The 21,406-nt window shown below is 36.8% G+C and overlaps 3 protein-coding genes across 4 annotated transcripts in view; 1 reads left to right on the top strand and 2 right to left on the bottom strand.

The window, feature by feature from the left end:
- The first annotated feature begins 2,711 nt into the window (after positions 1-2,711).
- tbpl1 (TBP-like 1) lies at positions 2,712-7,950 on the top strand. The gene is made up of 7 exons (XM_024291444.2): positions 2,712-2,859; positions 3,559-3,801; positions 3,916-3,998; positions 5,028-5,091; positions 5,614-5,717; positions 6,718-6,812; positions 7,625-7,950. The coding sequence occupies exons 2-7, from the start codon at positions 3,667-3,669 to the stop codon at positions 7,720-7,722; spliced, it is 579 nt and encodes a 192-aa protein (XP_024147212.1). The 5' UTR covers positions 2,712-2,859; positions 3,559-3,666; the 3' UTR covers positions 7,723-7,950.
- A 264-nt stretch (positions 7,951-8,214) lies between these two features.
- slc2a12 (solute carrier family 2 member 12) lies at positions 8,215-14,567 on the bottom strand. The gene is made up of 6 exons (XM_036210523.1): positions 13,972-14,567; positions 13,163-13,269; positions 10,267-11,559; positions 9,969-10,091; positions 9,453-9,585; positions 8,215-9,369 (listed from the first exon to the last, which is right to left on the bottom strand). The coding sequence occupies exons 2-6, from the start codon at positions 13,254-13,256 to the stop codon at positions 9,279-9,281; spliced, it is 1,734 nt and encodes a 577-aa protein (XP_036066416.1). The 5' UTR covers positions 13,257-13,269; positions 13,972-14,567; the 3' UTR covers positions 8,215-9,278.
- Positions 14,568-20,054: 5,487 nt separating this feature from the next.
- sgk1 (serum/glucocorticoid regulated kinase 1) overlaps positions 20,055-21,406 on the bottom strand; it is a 36,025-nt gene continuing 34,673 nt past the window's right edge. For both annotated transcript variants that reach the window (XM_024291124.2, XM_024291125.2), the window contains exon 14: positions 20,055-21,364. In XM_024291124.2, coding sequence (XP_024146892.1) covers positions 21,197-21,364 — 168 coding nt within the window. In that variant the 3' untranslated portion in view covers positions 20,055-21,196. The remainder of the gene's footprint in view (positions 21,365-21,406) is intronic.

Below are 21,406 nucleotides of genomic sequence, written 5' to 3' on the forward strand. Positions count from 1 at the left end.
AAAACATTATTAACATTTTTTTTGTAGAAAACTTGAATGTTTTTCACCTTTTTGAGTGAAAAACACTCCGATAACCATTTGACACTGGGCTAAAAGTTTATTTTAAAGCTCTGCCGGTAAGTCTCTCCAAAGCTTTACTCTCATAGCTCTTTTAAAATGACTCTTTGAAGTGCATTGGATATAAACAAAACACTGGGGTCCTAACAAATACACCCAGTTTACTGGCTTGTCAGCTCATCTCTGCACAAAATACTCATTTTTTTTTAGGAAATATGTTTCTTGGGAAATTTACAGGGAGAGCTAAAAGAAAAAAAAATCCATTCCTTTGAGAGATTGGGGGAAAAAAAGTGACTTTGCTCATTTTTATTTAGCATAATCAAAAATTTATAGTATTGCTAGGATTCTAGAGAAAAAAAGAATGACTCAAGCATTAAAGCTTTCATAGCTCAAAAGCCAAAGATAAACATTTGTCTGGACAAACGTGTGCAGGCGTCGGGTTTCATCAGTAGCAACCCTCTTTCTGCATATGAATTTCAAACTGGAAAGCATTCAAAACAGTTGCCAATCTTTTCCGGAGTGGACATCCCAGAAAGTTCATTCCGAGGTCAGGATTTGCAATTCCCAGAATGCAAAAAAAAAGAAAAGAAAAAGTGATTAAAATGCCAGTTTTATTCCAGACTGCACAGGTTGAATGTTTGAATCTGTACATTAAGAAAACTGCTGCGTGATTTGTTTGATTTTGTGTTTACATGAAGTTCTTAAGTTCTCTTGAATAAGAGCTTAGCAAGAAGCTGAGCCTTGAGGAGTGACTTCTGATCAAAGCACAAAACCAGGAATATGAGACTTTTATAGTAAAAAATTGACATATTTTGCAGTTTTGCAAGTTTTAGGAGTTTTAGAATGAATTGTCAGACGATTATGATGATTAATGATTATGATTCATGATTATTACTTCCTTTCCTCCAGTTTTTAAGGGTGCCAATTGTGTTCTTTGTTGGTTTTTTAACTTTTGTTTTAATTAAAAGTATTTTTTTTTCATCTTTCAGGTTTCATTCTACCCCATTCTACCCCTAAAACTAATATAACATTTTAAAACTTGATAGTTTTTTTCAAAATGCAACTTTTTTCCCATGGCCAGGAAGGAATGCCACGCTTTCTCTTCATCTTTCCTTGACACACTCACGCAAACTGATGAACCGTCTATTTACCCGTTGGTGTATTTGCATCTCTTAAGTCATAAGTGCTTGCATCTGTGGGTTTACATGCAGTTTCTTAGGATCTAATGAGAGAGGATCATTGTTCCCCTGGGAAGAAGCTGCCCCAATGATATGCAGCCTAACAAACTGTAAACATATTCCTGCGCCCTGCGTCAGCCCTCTCACAATACACACAAATGCACGCTCACCATTATTGTTAATGGCCTGACTCTCCTAACCTGCTTTAAATCTAAACCTTTATAGTAAACATGTTAGGACAACCGAACAGGGCTCTTTTACAGAATGGAGACAACTACAAGGCTATATTTCATCACGAGGAGCCCAAGAAGATTTAACGAGAGAAGGAAAGAGACAATTTGGTAACCAAGGAGGGAGAACAATAACAACAAGGCTGAATCATAAAGAAGCTATTTTTCTGTTTTGTTTGGGAGCTCGCCAGTCATGAAAAGTGTTTTAGTTGTCTGAAGATATAGAGAGGGTTTCACCACACAATGCACAAATGTTCATAAGAATGCAATAAGTCACAAATCTCCACATGTATAAACAAATAAAGAAAAGTAAGCGCATGCAAGCAAGATCCTCATAACTGTGTTTGGTTCAGCCAACTTTATCTCATGCAAATACTTGTCTTATCAGTTTAAACGTTCATGCGTGAAGTAAAAACATCTCAATCTGAGAAAAACGGGTCAGTAAGTCTCTACCAGTGTCCCTAAAGATCAGGATTTCTGCAGAATGTCAACATTGCAAGCATTTCTGGACAGTTTTACCTAATAAGCTACAGGGCGGCATGTGAATTCTCTTATTGATAACACAAATTCTTCCTGTGACTCCCAAATCCTACTCCTTTTTTTTTTGTCAAAAGTTTTATGTGTAAAGGAGTCATGCACCAGATGTGATGATTTTCTGTAAAGATCCAGATGGCGCACTTTTATAAAAAAAAGTAGACAAAAAGACAGATTGCTGGTTGTAAATTATTTTAAAATATTTCCCTTTTATAATAATTTTATCAAATGGGATTAATAACAAATTTGTCAGAGCTTAATGTTTCTTTGTCCTAAACACAAGTTCAAATAAATCACATTCAAAAAGTTTTTTTTTATGCATGAAACTATGAGGATTTGTCTTGAAATTGTTTCGCCAGCTTATTTCTTTTAACGAGTGCATGAAACTATTGATTCTCTATTTTCACAAGCCCCAATGAAAAAAAAAAATCACAAAATGTGCACAATATATCCTAATTGATTTTGTTAATTTGATTAAAATTGCTCAATAGATTCAAAACTTTTCAGTGTTTTCCATTTAACAATTTAAAAAAAAGTTTAGGGCAACATTCTTGTCCCTCTTCTGATTCATATTTTTTAAACATAATTCAACTTTATTTGTTCATTTTTTTACTTGAATCTTTGTAACGTATCACTTGACGGTTTTTTTTAATTCTTTTTTTTATATTTTTATTTTAGGAGCTTTGTTTATTAATTAAATAGTTCTGTAACATATTGAATAACGGAAGTCACCTTGACGAAGCCATTGTTTTGAAAGGATAAACCGGAAATGGGGTTTATTTAAGGCAACAGCACAGCGAAGGGGTTGTCAACAAACATCTGCTATTGAAGGAAATATTAAAGACTCTAGCTACACTGAGGTAACAAGAAAAAAAATTACATAATTCTCGGGTGTATATTTTATTTTTATATGAAACGCATTCTTTTCCATTTATCAGTATTTGACCTAAAAATGGTGAAACTTGCACACAATTTCGATAGTTAGCCTGCTAGCATCCGTAGCTAACAACTTTTCATTCAGAAGCCTCGTCTCCCCTCTTTGTTGTGTGCTAAGGGTTAGCATTTCTAAATTAAACATTCCAAATAGGAAACCATTTTTACTTTGACACACTTATTAATGACGTATTTTAACTGCGCCATCAAATTTATGTTTGCATTTTTGCCTAATGTGTGTTTGTTATATTCACAAGTGACAGTTAGTTTTTACTAGCCGGCAAAATTAGCTAGCACAACTTCTTGTCATCACATTTGTTTTTTTTTTTTTTCAAATCTGAACGCAGTAGTAGTTCAGACTTAGTCAATATACAGGAAGATTCGTCTTTTCTCATGCAATTAGATCATATTATCACCGGAAGTGGAAATATAGGTAATAAAATGCAACTTTACTTGCTTAAGTGAACCCTTCATTGTCATATTAGGAAACAGGAGTTCTCTAAAAACTATATATCAGTACTAGAAATATGAATATGCATCAGTATTTGTTTAAATGGAGGCTGAATGACTGTTTGTTGGACGAGGAGTTTAAAATATTAAACTTTTTAACTTTTTTTTTTCTTTAGACTTTTGTCTCCTAAGTCAATCAAGGAAATTATGGGGTTGAAAGCAATATTGATGCATGCGTGAGAGAAAAGCCCGGGTGTTCCTCCTGCTGCACTGCACACTTCCTCATGGATTCCAGCAACGATGAGGCAGTCGACATCATCATCACTAATGTCGTTGCGACGTTTCGGACCAGATGCCACCTCAATCTGCGTACAATTGCTTTAGAGGGAACCAATGTCATCTATAAGCCTGAAGTAGGGGTGAGTGTGGGAAAGACTGCGTCATTTACTTGCTGACAAATTTAATTTGTAGAAAAGAAAAAAAAAAGTTAAGGTGAAATAATTGGCAATTAAAAGTTATTTCTTGGCTTTTAGAAAGTTTTGATGAAACTTCGGAAACCAAGGATAACAGCCTCCATCTGGTCATCAGGAAAAATCATCTGCACTGGAGCAACAAGGTAAACAATCTCAGATAAAAATGCTAATTGTGGTGACCTTAAAATATTTTGTAACTTGCACATTTCCTTTGGAATTAAAAAAATAAAGAGTGACCATAAATTAAAGTCTAAGTAAGTACTATAAAATTGTTTGGAGTTTTTTTTTTTTTTTTTAACCATTTCTACAGCTATCTCAGCTGCTGTTTGCTTAAAAAAATGTATGAATTTATAATTGGCAAACTTTTAAAAATCACACAAACTCTTGGACTCAAATCATGCAATTTTTACATTTTAAAATGAGTTGAACTTGCATATTTGTACAGAACTGTGACCAGACTATTAAACAGTAACTAACTTGGCAGAATTCATAAAGAAAAGCAAAAATTCTGCTACGTAACCAAGTTCTTCAGGAAAAACAAGGTACAAATGTGATAAGAAATACTGGAATAGTAACCCAGGTTACTTGGAAAATCTAAGTGAAGTTCAACACAGATTTTTCAAACAGACTTCTAAAATCTGGTTATAGATTTTGTTCGTCACGGTTAGCTGAATTTATCCAAATGATCACTTCATCTCAATGAAAATTCTGAGAACTTTCTGAGAAGTTGGACAATTTCACTAAAAAGAAAAAAAATATGGGTTATCTGACAGATAAATTTAAAATTACAGTTTGACAAATAATACTAGTCAAAAAAATGTGTTTGTAATGATTTAAAAATTCCCCAAGGGGCCACCACCGAGGTAGAAATGTAATTGAGTTCAAACCTATGGTTTAAACTTAAGTACAGAATCACTTTTGAAAACCTTTTATACTCAACTTTAGGATTCTGTTTTACTATATATATCTGTACAGAATGTACCTACTAATAGCCATATTATTATAATCAGATGACATTGGATGGAATGTGTCAAAGGTTGTTGTTGCTTTTCTGCTATTGCTTATATATTATTTACAGACGGAGCTTAGAGGTCTGTTATTCTCCTTTTTATTCTCAGTTATGTACAGTTCATTTAGACTTTACAGTACTTCTCATTCTGTCTCCTATTCAGTGAGGACGAGGCAAAGCTGGGCGCTCGCAGATTAGCTCGCTGTCTGCAGAAACTCGGCTTCAAGGTAAAAATATGCACACATATGCAAACATTTCTATTCTGCAAGATTTCCCACTAAAAATATGAGAGTTCGGACATTTTCATCAAAGATATACTTCAATTGTGAGAGACAGAATTAAAAAAAAAAATCCATGAAATCACATTGTTTCATTTTTAAAGAAACTATTTGTAAAATTATGTTAAAAAATTAATATTTAGTCAATTGCAGAAGTTCTCCTCGATACTTTGGTATAATTCTAGTTGTCAGTGATTGAGGTTAAAGGTTTTTCTGTAGGTTTTCACCAGGTTCTCTAGAACGCACAGATTCTCTATTGGATTGAGCTCCAGAGACTGACTTGGTCATTCCAGAACTGTGAAATTCTTTTTATGTATCTACTCCTTCATTGCTGTGGTGATGTGTTTCGCATTATTGTCATGCTGGAAGATCCAGACACATTTCAATCTCACATACTGCTGCAATCAAGTTACTTAGAAAACACACGTTATTTTAACTGATTTGCTGCTGCATTTCTGATCCTCTCTTCAGGTGAATTTTTCAGCTTTCAAGGTTGTGAACGTGCTCGCTGTTTGCTCCATGCCGTTTTCAATTCACCTGATAGACTTTACGAAGAACAATCGGCCCATAGCCAGGTAACACATGCGTTCTTAGTCATTAGAAGCACTTATCTTCATGTTCTTTAGTTCTTCCATTTCACATTTTTGCTTTGTTTTCATACAGAAAAATCTTAAGTGTTAATTTATTCTGTAGATGAAACATTTAGACTGTTTGGTGAATGATTTCTTTCTAGTTTTGGTCACAGTACTTTTTGAAGCTGTTATTTTAATTGATTTATTATTTATAATTGAGCATTATTATTATTAATAATAGCTTGGTATATTGATTTTTTTTTGCTAAAGTGCTGCTTAAATGAGTCAAGACATTTTTTATTCTGTTATCATAAAACTTGCACACCATATTGTAGTTTATAAAAATCTTTCCCAAATGTTTTAGTATAAATTTTCTTTTTTTGATGTCTTTTTCAAATTTAATGTAGCTTTCTGTACAGCAATGGAAAAATCACAAAGATGAAGTTCAGTTTTATGTTAAAAAAATAAAGAAATTTATGAAAACCCTGCAGTGTTTAAACCTTTAAAAAATATTTATATTATAATCAGTAATATGCTCTTTTTGAGTGAAAGATGATTTGCTGCCTTAGCTGTAAAATTCAGTCTTTGACATTATATCTAGCATTTGCAGTATTTTTCTTTAGAAAAAAAGCAATCATAGAGATGTTAAAATACATTTAGTGTAATAGTCAGCTTTTTTGCTTGAATCTTTTATTGTTTATTTGTTTTCCAAGATGAGTTGTCCCCTTTATTAGTTCAATAGACATTTCTGTTCACTTACAGTGAAGTTTCTGCTTTTATTTTCTTGCTGTTTGAAAACACTAGGGTGACCTCTAGTGGTTGAAAGAAGCATAGATTCTGTCTGCTTTTGCTGTTGAGTAATCAGGCTTAAAGTTGTTTTTTTATGTATTCACTGTGTAATTTCTGTATACAGTCTGTATATTAAAACAAGAGCTGGACTGACCTGTTTATACAGTCATACCGAGCCTTTGCTTTGCCTAACCTTTTTTATATTTGTTGTCAGTTATGAGCCGGAGCTCCACCCTGCCGCCACATACAGAATCAAAAATCTAAAGGCTACTATACAAGTGTTTTCCACTGGAAGCCTCACGGTTACAGGTAAGTCGATGTGACCACAACAGGAGTCAAAAGAGGGCATCGAAATGAATCTTTTAGTCAAACTCCACAAAGTTTGTAAAACTCAAACATATTCAGAATTATTATTATTAATGTTTCCATTGTAATGAAGGATTCTGCTGATAATCAGATGTAGATTTTCTTTTTTGTGTATGTGAATGTGTGTCAATATGAACTTGTTAAAATCGCCGAGCGACTTTGTTTGAAAGAAATGTATGTCAGGAATCTTTCTTAAGAGCCTGAGACATATTAGGCCGAACTAAAACCATTTCTTTAATGCGGCTCAACCAGTTTTTAAATGGCACTTAATTCCTTGTGTTCACTCACTTTCTAAGATTTAGAATTAACAAAAACAAATGAAAGTGGTGTTTTGTATTTTTACATGTTCTTGTGGAATTTTTCTTCTTTTGGAGGACAGATATAAAGAAAACTAAGCTTAAAATTGCATTTTGAGTATTTCTTTCTTCAAATTGTTGCAGCAGACAAAAAATGTTGTTTAAAAAAAATCATATTTACTATGTAGAAAATACTCTGGAAGCTCCCTACTCCACTCAAGACAACAATATCCATGTACATTTTCCGCATCTAACTCAAACTCTATAGCTTCAATATTGCTCATCAACTCCTGCCGCTCTGCAGAAACTATGTCCTGGAAAATAACAGCTTTTTTGATTTCGCATTCAGAAACCTCTAGTTTACAGGATTGAGGTCATGCTCTTATTTTGCTTTTGCTGTCAGTGAAAAGCAAATCCAGTTTGCAACTGCAATTCACTTCTTTTATTCTCACAACGCAGGACCAAATGTGCAGAATGTTGCAACAGCTGTGGAGCAGGTCTACCCACTGCTGTTCGAGTGTCGGAAGCCCCTCTGCAAACAGGACAAGAAGATGTGACCTACGTGATGAAAGAAGACTAAACTCGCTCCTGTCCTTTACGGTAAACCCTGCAAGACTAACTTTACTAGACTGTCGAGAAGGGCGTGTACGCTGAACGTTTTATAACCCTTGTTGGAGTTCATGAGAAAGTTGTCACTTTTATTCTGCTTTGAGTGTTTTGCATGGATACCCGAACCATTTTTTTATTAATGCAAGTAGAATAAAGCTCAACAGTTGTGACCAATAGTGAAAGTCTGTCTGTTAAGTCTATATTTGAGGCAAATCCTGTTGGAATCTCCGTCCGCTGCTTGTTTTTTAGAGGTTCGACTTTCACTTCTGCTGAGATGCACAGAAAGCCAAGTTCTACAGGTAGATCACGCCAGGTCTCACCCCTCGCTTAACTCAAGGTTCCCTCCCTCTGTGCAGACATCGACTTCTTTGTGGTTTTAAAATTATATATATACATATATTAAAGAAGTGTCATTTAACAGAAACACTTGTCAGTTTAAGTCAGGTTGATCTTTTTATTCCATTTTTTAAAAAATGTACGAGATCCATAAAATGTGCAGAATTGGCTTGTTTTTGCAGGAAGCAGCAGCAAAGAGTTAAAGAGTTTGTATTACATAAGCAGCCACTCCTTGGAGTCACACCTGGCAGATTTACAAAAGTATTTCATGTAAAAACGGAGAGAAATGAATTTGTGTAAATTTTCACAGAAACTTCAAATATATTGCATTACATCATGATAAAAAAACCTCACAACTGTCTAAGAAAATTATCATTCTGCTGACTGTATAAAATGTGTGCACCAACTTTGATATGTTGTCTGTTTGTGTGATTTTTTTTTTTCTCAAATGGTCTCAAGAAAACTTTGTAACACTTGAATTTTTCTATGAAAATAAAAACAGAAAAATTCCATGAAAGGACTGATGTTCATTTTGTGTACACACAGATGGAGTGTTTTAGTGTCAGAGAGAAAGTTACATTTCCTACAATGCTGCATTTGGTAAAAATCTATAGGCACTTACGTACAAATAAAAAAAATGTGCAAATTGAGCATATTAATTATAGAATTGAATCACTAAATATTACACCTATTTATTTTCTTGGCATAATTTTGGCATCAAATGTTAAAACATCTAATAAAAAAAGAAAGAAAATGTAGTTCTAGTTACTCCTAAGTATATCCATGAATTTGTCAGTATTGATATTTCTTGCCAAGATCTTGAATTAAAATGCATGTTCCCCTGGAATAATAATTAAAAAAAAGGAAGTTGTCAAACTGACTTAACTGGTTTGATCTCTGAGCTCTTTTTCCAAATTTGTACTTTCACTCAAAACGTCAAACAGAACCAGAATTCAATCCTTTTCATTTTTACAATCTTACTTAAAAAAAAAAAAAGCTAAATGTGAAACGTTTCTTTTAACATCCAAACAATAAGAAAAAATCCTTTTTTCTTTTTTGGAGAGGTTAGTTCACATTTTTCTTAAGTTTTGGCGTCCCCGGTCTGGTCCGTACAACATACAAAGACATTTGGAAAGTGTACAGTGATTCTTGGTTGGCCCTTTTGGAGTCAAGGGTTGGCTGGAATCTGCGTCGATGTGCTCCTGATCAGACTCTCTTGGGGCGGGGCTTGTCGAAAAAGACTCAGCTGAAATTTTTTCCTGGTAAAATACACACAAAAAAAATAATTAGGTTTCATAGTTTCTTAATTTTGGAAAGATGTTGATGGTATAAAAAGGGATACTTTTTAGCGAGCTCTTTGGAAATCTCCTCCAGCGTGCGACCTTTCGTCTCCGGCACGCAGAGGATGACAAACACCAGCAGAACGAAGCTCATGCCGGCGTAAAGGAACATCACACTGGGTACGCCAATTTTTTCTGGAAAATATGAGCAAAAGCGGACTGTAGTTAGCTCAAAATGCAGTAAGCTTAAATACAGAATAAACCACCACAGAAATGTTTGTGTAGATATGTTTAAATTTAGAATGTACCTTCATTTTTTTGCTTAGTTTCCTCAGTTATATGTTAAAAAAGCGGCAGATTTACCTGTATTTTAACTTTTTCTAAATAATGTCACAACTTCAGCTGAATTTAGTTCATTTTTACACTTATCTGGTATAAAAGCTATTTCGTCATCTCCCCTTTGAGCAATTACCTATCTAGTTGTGACCAAAGGTTGAATTTTGAGACAAATTTTACCACAAAATACATGTTCTTTTAAAATAAGTTCTTTTTTTGTTGTCTTGCAGCTAGAAACAAACCTGTGATGGTGAGGAAAGTCATGGAGATGAGCAGGTTTGTGGCCCAGTTGACGGCAGACACCACGGACACAGCTCGGCCTCGGACTCCCATGGGAAAGATCTCACTGAGGACCACATACACCACTGGAAAAAGACAAAAATATGTATGCATTTATTAGCCCTAAATGTCATTTCAGTAACTTTTGTACTTTGAAATGTTGCAGCTAAATGTAGAGTTCAATCAGCCAGAAATTGTGAGGAAAACTCGACTGAAGAACTGGTAAGAATGTGTATGTTTTCATGGAAAATATATACTTACTTGGCCCAAGGCTTATAGAGAAGGCTGCCACATATACTAAAAGGCTGATCAATGAAGCCCATTGGAGTGAAGAAGACACCCCTTGGTTTTTCTCTCCCTCAGAGTCTCTTATCTCACTCCCCTCAGTGCCAGTCCTCTGTATTTCCTCAGCGATCCACTGGTTGGGAAGGCGCGTGGAAAAGATGCCACCATCCTCAAAGTCCTCAGAGGTTGTGTTCAAGCTCCACAGCACCTCAGTACTGTTCTCCACTGTCTGACTTTTGCACAGGCTTGTGAGGTGAGTGCGGCTTTGCAGTGTCAGTGTGCCGAGCGCGGCCAGAGACAGCCCCATGGAGACTGCTCCCACGCACAAGAAGCTCTTTGGTCCCACGCGGTCCACCAGCAACACTGCGGGAATGGTGCCCACCACTTTGACCACTCCGAACCCCGTGGAGGCCAATGTTGCTGCGGCGTCGCTGTTGAACCCAACACTGCGGAGGAGTGGGGAAGCATAGGAGAGGATGTTTGGCTGTCCAGTAGCCTGCTGGAGGAAAACTAAAGCCACACCGGTGAGCAGACGCGAGCGCAGGTTAGCTTTGTCACTAAACAGCTCCCAGAAACTGTGCTCGGATTCCTCCTTGAGTCCAGCTTGGATGTCCCTGAGTTCGGTTCCCACGTGCTCCATGTGACCGTTTCTCATTCTGGCCAGCACTGCCCGGGCATGCTCCACCTTGCCCTGAGCAACCAGGAAGCGTGGGCTGGGCGGGAGGAAGACCAGTGCACCAATCTGGAGCAGTGCTGGAGGAATCACAAGCCCAAATGTGTAGGCCCAGCCATGCGGCACGGTGGCAAAGGCGTAGCAGCAGCCAAATCCCAGCATCACGCCGACAACCAGCATGAGCTCGTACAGAGTCACCAGCAGTCCCCTCCTCTCCCTCGGGGAAATCTCTGCAATGTAAAGACAAGCTGCTGTCCCCGACAGAGCCGTCCCCATGCCAACTATTACACGCCCCAGCGTGAGCGCAATAAGCGAAGTGACGGAAATGAGCACCAGGGTTCCTCCAACTACCATGGCGGCGCTGACGAACAACGAACAACGGCGGCCGTAGCGGTCCAGAATGGGGCCTCCAGCCAGACAGACGAGCAGAGCGCCGAGCAGGTGGGAGCTTACGAGCAGTTCCTGCTCTCTGCAGGACAGCGAGAGGATACCCCGCAGCTGGAGCAGGACCCCAGAGGTCAGGCCCATCTCATAGCCCAACATCAGGCCACTCAGGGAAGCTGAGACAGCTGCCAGCACCACCAGCCAGCTGCAGCCTGGACAGAAGCAGAAGATGTCATTGGAAATGTGGATTCAAGAAAAAAGAAAAGGTAATTTTTTTTGCACTTTCAGAATATATTAGGTTGTTGAAATATGCCCTACAATTACTAAAAAAAATCAAATATAATCACCATAAATATATATACACATATCCTTATAATAATAAAATCAATCCTGGCGTTTGGGAGGACAGAAAGGAAAAAGAGCAGACAGCAGAAAAGGTTGAGTGACCCCTGAACTCCTTCACTCCAATTCTGATCAAAGGTGAAGACACTTTATTGATGGGAAGACAAACATTTCTACACCTTCCACCACATTTCTGAATGTGCTCTGCAAACCAGGTAACCTTTAACTCTCTTTCTAACAACAGACTTCTAAAATCTAAGAAAGAGGAATATGTTTTTTTTTCATCAAACTAATGTTTTTTAATGAAAAAAAATTAAATTATCAAACCATGAATATCAAAATTAAATGCTGTTGAAAGTTAGGCAAATGGGTAGATTAAAAGATCGTAGGCCTTATTATTAATTTTAAAAATCATAAACTTTGTTCTTTCTCTTTAATGAAAATCAATGTTTTTTGTTTTTTTTTTAATAAAAAAACACTTATTTAGTATATGTTTTGATAAACTGACTGTATGCAAGCACAATGGCAATCCTTAGAGTCTTTACTGTGTACTCTTATGCAGGAAAAACCCTGTGTTCCACCATTGCATTGATAATTATATAATTTAGTTAGTTCATACAAGCGATTGGTTAATGATTTGAAAATGTGAGCTGGTCCTGTTTGAAAAGCCTCTTGCGTAATACTGTTTTTCTGCTGCGGAGGTCACATTGATAGAATTATTACAGAATTATAAACAACATTTAACTTCATCAGTTACTTTTTATGGGAAAAAGTGTGAGAATTTGCCAATTCAACAGCTTTTTTTTCTTCTTTTGCCTGATCACTATTGCCTGAATCTAGAAAGTGAATATGCTAACATCAGCATGGAGGTTTTATTGAGTTACTTGAAGGAACTTTGCTGAGCAAGACTTATCTCATTAGTTCAAGTTCCAGATTTACTCAGCGGTCACTTCAAAAGTCACCTTTGGGGTCAACTTATCTTTGCCACATTAAAAAAAGAAGGGATTGTAATAGGAACAGATGTGCTAAACCCAGGAGTTATGTAACAGTGCTAATGGAAAGAGATCTACTGATAATTGAGTCAATTATTATTTTCTAATAAAACACTTACACTCTCATTGTGTTCCCCCCAAACCAGCATTTTCCACTAGTTTCCCTGTAAGAACTTATTTATATCCAAATAAATGAAATTCTGTTGAGCAAACTGGGAGTCAAGTTACCTTTTTAAATGTTTATCATGTTAAAAACACCCATATAAAAGTAGAAATAGATGTTTTTTTTGTGTGCAAAAAGTTTTGTCCTTTGCCCAACCAATCCCAGTCAGCTGATTTGCACATCAAATTGCTCAATCTGCTGAAATTCCCTCAGGAATTCATTGGAGGTGTCGATTAAGTGAAGGTGATGGATCATCTCACTTTAACCTCACTGAGCACAATCTTACCACTCTGTCTGCTAAAATAGGTTTTGATGTACCTGGGGCTTTCTGCGGAGTCAGTCTTTGGGTCTCAAGGTTAGCTGGGGCGTATGAGGAGGTCATCTTGCTTTGACTGTTAGGGTCCATTGTCATGCAACCAGGGAACCTGCATTAAAACAGGTTAGAAACAGGAAAAACAGAAACTCAGTTACAATTGTGCAATAGAAATATGTATTTATTTTAATTCAATAAAACTAAACCAAAAAAGAAAGTTTTTCTTTTCAAAACTGCTTGAAAAAACAGTTTCTGAGCAAATGCGCAAACCATAAAAACATTTTTAAGGATACAATTATGTTCTAAAACTAATCTCAAATTTGTGATAAAAAATAAATAAAAATCTAACAAAACATTTAGTTTGACTCATGGAGACTAAAGCATCTCATTGTCAGACCTCTTCTAGGAAACAGCATGCTGATTAGACACGCATGTAAATGGGGTTTAATGGGGTCTATAAAACACATTTATAGCTGTAATCTTTATACAGGTTTGACCTTATCCATTAAACTTTCCAAAAAGAAGGTAAAAATTTTAAGGACCAATATCTCAATGCAGGTTAACTAATTTTGTATTGTAAAACTGGATTAAAATCAAATCATAGTCTGGGTTTGTTTGAGAGTGCACCCCAACTATCACTTCCAACAGCTTTCCCCCTTTTTCGTCGGTGTTGTGATGTGAATAACAATTCTGCAGTCACTTATTCCAGGATCAGCAAAGTCAATTCCCTGATGGGGTTTTCAGACAGTAAACAAAAAGACTTAAACACCCCAAAAAAACTCCTGACAGTTGTTCAAAGTTGCTTTACTCTTACCTTCAGCTCCCGCTGAGTAACGACTGAGGGTTCAAACTCGACTTAGCCGGGCCATTCGCTTGATTTTCAGCCTCGCCGCTCAAACTTTCACCCTCCTGCGAGCTTTCCTTCAGCTCGTGTTAGTGCACGCATGGAGCTTGTTATGGTAAGGTATTTCCTTAGGACCGCCCACATCTTTCGCTGTCCAACCAATAGGAATTCTGGAAGGGAAGTAAAACGTCCTTACGTGGCTTCCCATTGGTCTGCTTCCAGGAACACTTTCTAGTGAAAAAAAAAAAAAGTTTTCTATATTTTTTTTTATCACTTTAACAGAAGAAGATGGAAAAAAGATGATAGTTTTATAAGTTATTTTTTTATATATATAAATAATGTATCTATTTTAGTTGCTTCCAGTTGTAAAATCATCTAAGATTGGTCTTATTCAATCAATTTAGTAATAAACAGTAACTGCACCTGAACAAATATAACTTTCTCTTGGCCTGAAAATGAAAACAAACATGTCTACCACCTGCTGTATTGTGAGTTGCACATGTCCCACTTCTGCTGCACTGCGTTGCTGCTGTCACATCCACCATACCTGCTTCAGATGTCTGTAACGTGGTAGGAATGCTGTTTACACCGCCGTTCCCTTTCCCGGGAGCTGATCAACAAAATGTAGTTCACAGTCAGGTGATTCTCAGGTCAGCTTACAGGGCAGTTGAGCATTGGCCAATTGAGAGAGGACAGCTATCTCTTCACATACATGTAGGGATGTGACCTTAGAAGCCTTCGCCTATAAGAAAAAAGCAAATTTGCACACATTCATACTTAAACTAAGCAATTACTTGCCATGGATGAAACACTTTTTCAAGTTAAGACCAAAATACTTAGTCATGTGTTATGCAATAGTTAAACTACCAAAAATACATGGAGGGGCCTACTTACTGAAGTACTCTTCACCGTGTCAGCATCTACCATTGACAGTCACAGATAAGGCTGACAGATTTCTGCATTGTATTTCCTCACTTTGAATTAGAGCTTTATCTGAAAACATAATGTGTCTCACACCGTTTGAGAAGCCATTGTATCGTTCACGAGAGCTTATCAACACCATAGAATATAAGATGTTTAGATCACTCATCTTAAAGCAAGTACATAAGAGTGACACAATCAGCCGGCAACTGATTGATTGTCTAAAGGTCAGAAGATGATGCTACTTTAAGTAAAAAAAAAAGGAAATCAAATAATTTGTAGAGTAAAAATTCCTTGAAAAAGCATATCTATTTTTGGAATTGTGTAAAAATAAGAGTACAAACTATTGTTTTCTAGAGAGGGGCTATAAGAAACAAACTTTTTTGTGGGCTGGACCTAATTGTGCATGATTACATCACATTGACTTCTTGGGAATGTTCCCTATATGTGAATTTTGTTTGACTTGCATTAACTTGTCACAGTTCAGTTCAACAGCACTGCTGCATGGGGTGAAACATAAACTGAGGTCATGGATGAATTAGAACTGGAAAACATTTTTGTCCTAAAATATGAAGTAATTTTTTTGAGGAATTTCACAAGAACCGTAAACCCCCAAAAACGTTTTATTCTCATTTTCCTGGGGGTCTTTGGCACAAAGACATAAAAAGTCAAATACTCTCTGATACACACAATTTCATATGTAGTTCAAAGTTACCAATAAAGCATTTATTGAGCAATAGTGAGATACAAAAGAGAATATTTTGCTAAGCAAAAAAAAATGACAGGATGCAGTTGATCCTAAAAAAAGTAATTAAAAAACCTTCTGTGATCATCTTTTTAAATAATACCTTATCAGTTTGGTTGAATTAAAGAGAGATTTTTTCATGCAATTTTTTTTCATATAGTAATTTAAAATTTGAACAAAGGTATTAACTTTTCTCATGTTTGCCAATATTTAACTTTTATTGTTAATGCTCATATTTTTATCTAGAACCTATATTATCATTTGAACTGATTTTTTTTTTTTTTTGAAATTTAAACTGAAAAGTTGACATATTTGAAAGATTTGCTGGGAGGCACTTTTAGAAGAAAAAAAAGGAAAAACAAACCTGACCATTTTGCAAGTTTAGCAAACTTCATTATTTGTTTCCTGGGATTCAAAAACTGCTTCCAACAAAATGGGTTACTCAGTTACACATCACTTTGCTGAGCAGATTTTTTTTGTGTTTGGTAACCTTTCAAACATTGCTGATAAAGTAATTTTATTATCAAAGTCTGGGGAATCGGTAATTACAATAATCTAAGATGTTGTACTGATTGAACTAAGTATTTGTTTTTTTTTAAATTATGCATCAACATATGTTCAACTAACATTTGTACCTGTCCTTATATTTCACAATTCCATGGCACAGTTTATGTGAAATTCTAAAGAAACACGTTACTCGTGCGATGATGCAATAATGTGAGGGTGGTTCATTCTGTGAGAATTCCTGAGATCTGTTTAGCAGAACATAAAAGTTGTCATCCATGTCTCCTTGTGATATTCTATAGGGAACAACAAACATTAACTTCCTATAAACCTCATACTAAGCTTAGAAACTCTACTTTTAGCTCAATCTGTCAAACATGCTCCAGTCCCCTGTCCCAGTCTGAGGTCTGAGGTCTTCTGACCAACTGGTCCTGTATATGGTTTATACCAGACAGGAGGAGGCAGACAAAAACATCTCTGCAACTTCAGGCTGGGGCGGCCATGGCAGTCGATTCCTCATCAGAAGATTGTGGGTCTGATTCCCACCTTGCCCGCCCAAAGTGTCCTTGGACACTGAACCTCACATTGCCTCTAGTGGAAGATTGGCGCCAGTGTTCAGCAGTGGAGCCGCCACCAGTGAATGGGTCTGTGACTGTAAAGCACTTTTTGACTTTCAAGGAAGGTAGAAAAGCGCTATACAAGTATACACCATTTACCATCAAAATAATGGAACATCCTTCCATTGGACAGCAGAGATCTGAAGACCCGAGAACTCTTTTAAACTGTTTAAGGCCTTTTCTTTTCATTCACACTTTGTGTTTTAGTCTAATTTGAGCCACATATTGCCTCTTAGCCTTTTGAGCTTTGAATTGATTTATTATTTACTGTATGTATTCATTGCACTAACAGTGGTTATCTAATTTTGCCATTTTGATAAACAACATTTGTTTTAGAGGTATTCAGGCAATCAGGTCGGAAGAAGAAGCTTTATCTCTATGGTTTCTTCTGCCAAAAGAAAAAGCAGTTGTATAAATCAGTTAGAAAATGTCAATTTTATTAAATTGTAATCATTTTCTAAGTGCACACATGGCCATTAAAGTTCCCCAGGAGGACACTGGAGTACCCCATTGAGGTTCTTTCCAGTTCCTCTCACTTAGTTAGAAACAGAAAGAAGACAAGACACTCCAAACTGCTGTTTTGCCTGTGGGCCAAAACCATGGTTAAAGACAAACCCCTTGCCCAAAAGTGCAGGACCCTTTTGTCCAACTCTTGCAACACAAACTCACACCAGGTCCCTGCCTCTCACTACTGCAGAATGGTAGAGTCCAACCACTTCTCGATGGTTTGAGTTTCAGCATCCTCCGGATTGTGCGTGAAATTAAGCCTGACTATATCTTACCGGTACCTCTTGACTTCTCACACAAACTCAAAGAAATGACATTCCATGTCCCAAAAGCCAGATTCTTTGACCCGGAGGGAGGCACTCGCCTTTGGCTGCCACCCTCAATTACCACCCAAACCGCATTGTCCTGGAAGGGAATGGTTTCCCCAATCTGAACCTTACCGATGTTCTGCTAGAATTATTTACTTGTCATGGCACAAACACCACATTTAAACACAAGGGTGACCATATATCCAAATGGCACCAGGACAACCAAAGCAGGAGGTTGATGATTGACTTTGTGGTCGTTTCGGTCGACCTTCGGCCGTATGCCTTGGACACTAAGGGTAAAGAATGACAGGGTAATAGGCTGGAAAGACATGGCAGACCCAAACATTTGTGACGGTTTCTAGATAAGTCTGGCAAGAATAACTGATTTGATCTGATACTCCAGGATTTTCCCCAGACATCAAGCCAGCATTCAAGTTTTATGCATCAATTTAAAGTTACAAAGAATGCCATAATGTATAAGAAAAAGCAGACAAGCATAAAAAAGTCAGTTATTAGCCATTTTTACAGAAAAAGGACATATGTTTGATGTTCAGTCATTATTGCTCCTATTTTCAAAATCTATCCTGACATTTCCCTTTATGAACAAGGAATGGTGAAAAGTGACATCTAGTGGAACTTTTCCCATCTTGCATCCACTAACTGAGCTTTTTCCAAAGATAAACTATATATATAAACTATATGTGACTTAATTGACTTTGGATGAATGACTCAATAATGTTGACTTGCTAATACCAAGTTGTATTTATTTCACAATATTTATTTTATTTATTAATCATGTCTGAACTGGAGTTAACTTAAATTGTTTTATTCCTAAAGAATTCAGAGGAAAGGTTAAGTACGAAGCAAAGTTGTGACATTTGAATTTACATCTTTACTCTTTGTCCCGGGACTTTCATCTTTTGTTGGCAGGTGTGCAATCTTTTTTCCTCAAAGCTCCCTGCAGCACATATGTTTCACCTTCAGAAATATCTGTTGGTGCAACTTTCGCACTTTTTTTTTACATTCCAAGCAAAAATGTATATATATATATATATATATATGCCCTGTTTTTTTGTTTGTTTGTTTGCTTTTTTTAATTTCTCTGCACTTGTACTGACACCTTCTTTTAGAATCAGGCTGGTTTGCAGTTTTAAGAAGTGGGACAATAGAGTTACCACTGTAGCTGCACAAAACCCAGCTTTGTTTCAGAAAAAACAAGAAACTTAATCAAGAAAATTAGTTATTCAAAGGCCTTATTGCTAAACTTCCACAAGTTAAAAAAAATGTACTGATGTCTGACCTTTTTTAATTAAATATTGCAAAATACGCCTTTTAAAAAAAGCCTTGATATCATGGCTTTGGCTCATCCTCTTTTTTGGCATTTCTACAGTTAAACTTTATTGTTCCAATCTAATAATTCGGACGCTTTGAGTTCATTAAATGTAAAAACTTTTTTTGTTCAATTTTGTTTCAGTTTTTATCATCTAAATTGTTGTTTTGTGCAAGTATTAATATTAAATGATGGATGTATGATTGATCCCTTCCAGCCTTTTTCTGGGGCCTTAACCTGAGTGAATCTTTTTCTCTAGTTGATTATCGTTAACATCCTCTCAATTTTTCTTTTCTTCAATTTCAGAGTGATCCAGATTTTTTTAGTTAATCCGTCAGTGTTATGTTTGTTGATTGTATTGTACTTTTTAGCATGTTTTTGGATGCTTGTGGCAGAATCTTACGCATTGCTGAGTATTTCAAGTCTTGGCCAACAGGTGGCAGCGCATGACTAAAAATAATTTCCAGCACAGAAAAAAAAAAAGAAAAGAAACACTCAGAGACTGAAATGAAGAGAGAAGTGTTGTAATAAATACCTGCAACTATGTCTGATGTATAAGTTGGGGTCTGCCAAGACAGGGCAAGATTTAATTTATTTAATTATGTTTTAGATTTTTCTATTTTTTAATCTGTACTTTTTTCCTCTCGTCCAGCCCAGTCTATAGATTTTTAATAATAATGTCTCAAAATTATTTATGGATTGATTTCAGAATGTTTCTTGATTAAACCAGTTTTAAGCACATAAAATATTCAAGATTAGCCAAGTGTTTCATTTACAAGATATAGTAATTATCTATTGACATCTCAAACACTTTTGATGACATGTGTAGGATTTCCCCATTTTATTAAGCCTCTACCACTAAACTGTGTAGAAAAGAAGGACATGACCTCCACACTTGTATGTTACAATCAATGTTGTGTAAGGCTTCTGACGCACAAGTGAGGGTAAGGTCCACGCTCCACATTTATGGGACATTGCTGAGTGGTTGCGTCCTTTCCATATGGTGCCGCAATGAATGTGCTTTCATTCTAATTTATCAGATTAAGACATAATCTGCTTGATTGCTCTGTGGTTGTCATTGATTTTTTTCAGGATCAAAAGTACATATAATACAAAAACACTTTTGAACATGTAATAAAGTTAAACTTTTATTGCAAACTCAACATGGTCACATAAACCATTGTACAATTTACAGTACATTAAACATGAATTGTTACATATACATAATAAAGCATACCTTAGGTTGTTTTCCTTTTAATATACATTAAACTAGAACACATAACTTCAAATATACAAACAAACTTAAATACAGTCCGACTGCAATACAGCAATATTAAAGTGGAATGTTTCAATGCTGGCAGCCTGACAGCTGGCTGCGGTTTCAACAGTGTGAGGCGAATGGAAGACCATGAGGGGTGGGGGGATGCAGTTTTCGAGCAAACTTCGAGGAAAACGAACTACTTCTCAACCCCTCCCTCTCACCTAGCAGCAGTGCTCCCTTTTTCATCTCGCCATCAGCATTAATGTGCAAATGAAGGTAAGAAACGTCATCTGAGTCCCTGTGTCTCACATGTTCAAGGCAGAACAGGTGCACTAATTTAGTGCTAAATCCCTCCACTCAAGACAAAATAAAAAGTGGATGAAACTAATGTGGATACAAGCAAACTCCAATGACAGTAAGGACACCTCTGAGAGAAATTAAGACTCGTAACATTCATCTATTGACTCCCTTCTCGAAGCAAAAAAAATAAGAGGAGAAACTAACGCACCAAACTAAATGCTGTCTCCAAGCTACTTATTTAGACTCAAAAGGCAGGTCCACGTTAGGGAATGAAGATGCTTCGCTACATGGATGGACATGGACCTCTCCAGAGTAGAAAAAAGGGTGGCTCAGTCCACTATTTTTTAAACAACTATATTGTGTGTGTGCTTGTCAGATGTAGCGTTAAAACAATGTGGAGCTGCCCGAGCAAAGTGCAAAAGACTTCCACCAGAGGGTAAGAAATGTGTAGTGAGGGCTAATAAAGAAGTCAAGATGAAACCAGTCACAATTTGTGGTGAACATCTTGCATTGAATGCATTCAAGAGCTGGGCAGAAATGGTAAAGTACACATGAAGCCGAATAGCTCTTGCAGGGATTGTTTCAGAGATATCCGCCATTCTGATGGGAATCGCTGGGTGGGGGTCAAGATGCAAGTCTGAGGACACTGTGGGTTTCATGTCCAGTAGGTCTACACTGGTTTCCATGGCCTGTGGTTAAATCCTATAGGTAGGAGTCCATAGATGGGGCATAGGAAAAGCCCACAAAGGCCTCAGCTGCCTCTTTGATGCTGGCTGTACAGAGGGCGCTGTCCGGGGAACAGCCAATGGAGCTGGGAACCGGCTCATCCGTGAACTCTGGATCAAAGTGTCGCAGGTCATTGGGTCCAGTCTGCAGGTGGAAGCAGAGGGGAGACCAGCAGGGATTAGTCAA

This window comes from Oryzias melastigma, linkage group LG24 (genome assembly GCF_002922805.2).
Source record: "Oryzias melastigma strain HK-1 linkage group LG24, ASM292280v2, whole genome shotgun sequence".
Classification (NCBI taxonomy): Eukaryota; Metazoa; Chordata; class Actinopteri; order Beloniformes; family Adrianichthyidae; genus Oryzias; species Oryzias melastigma.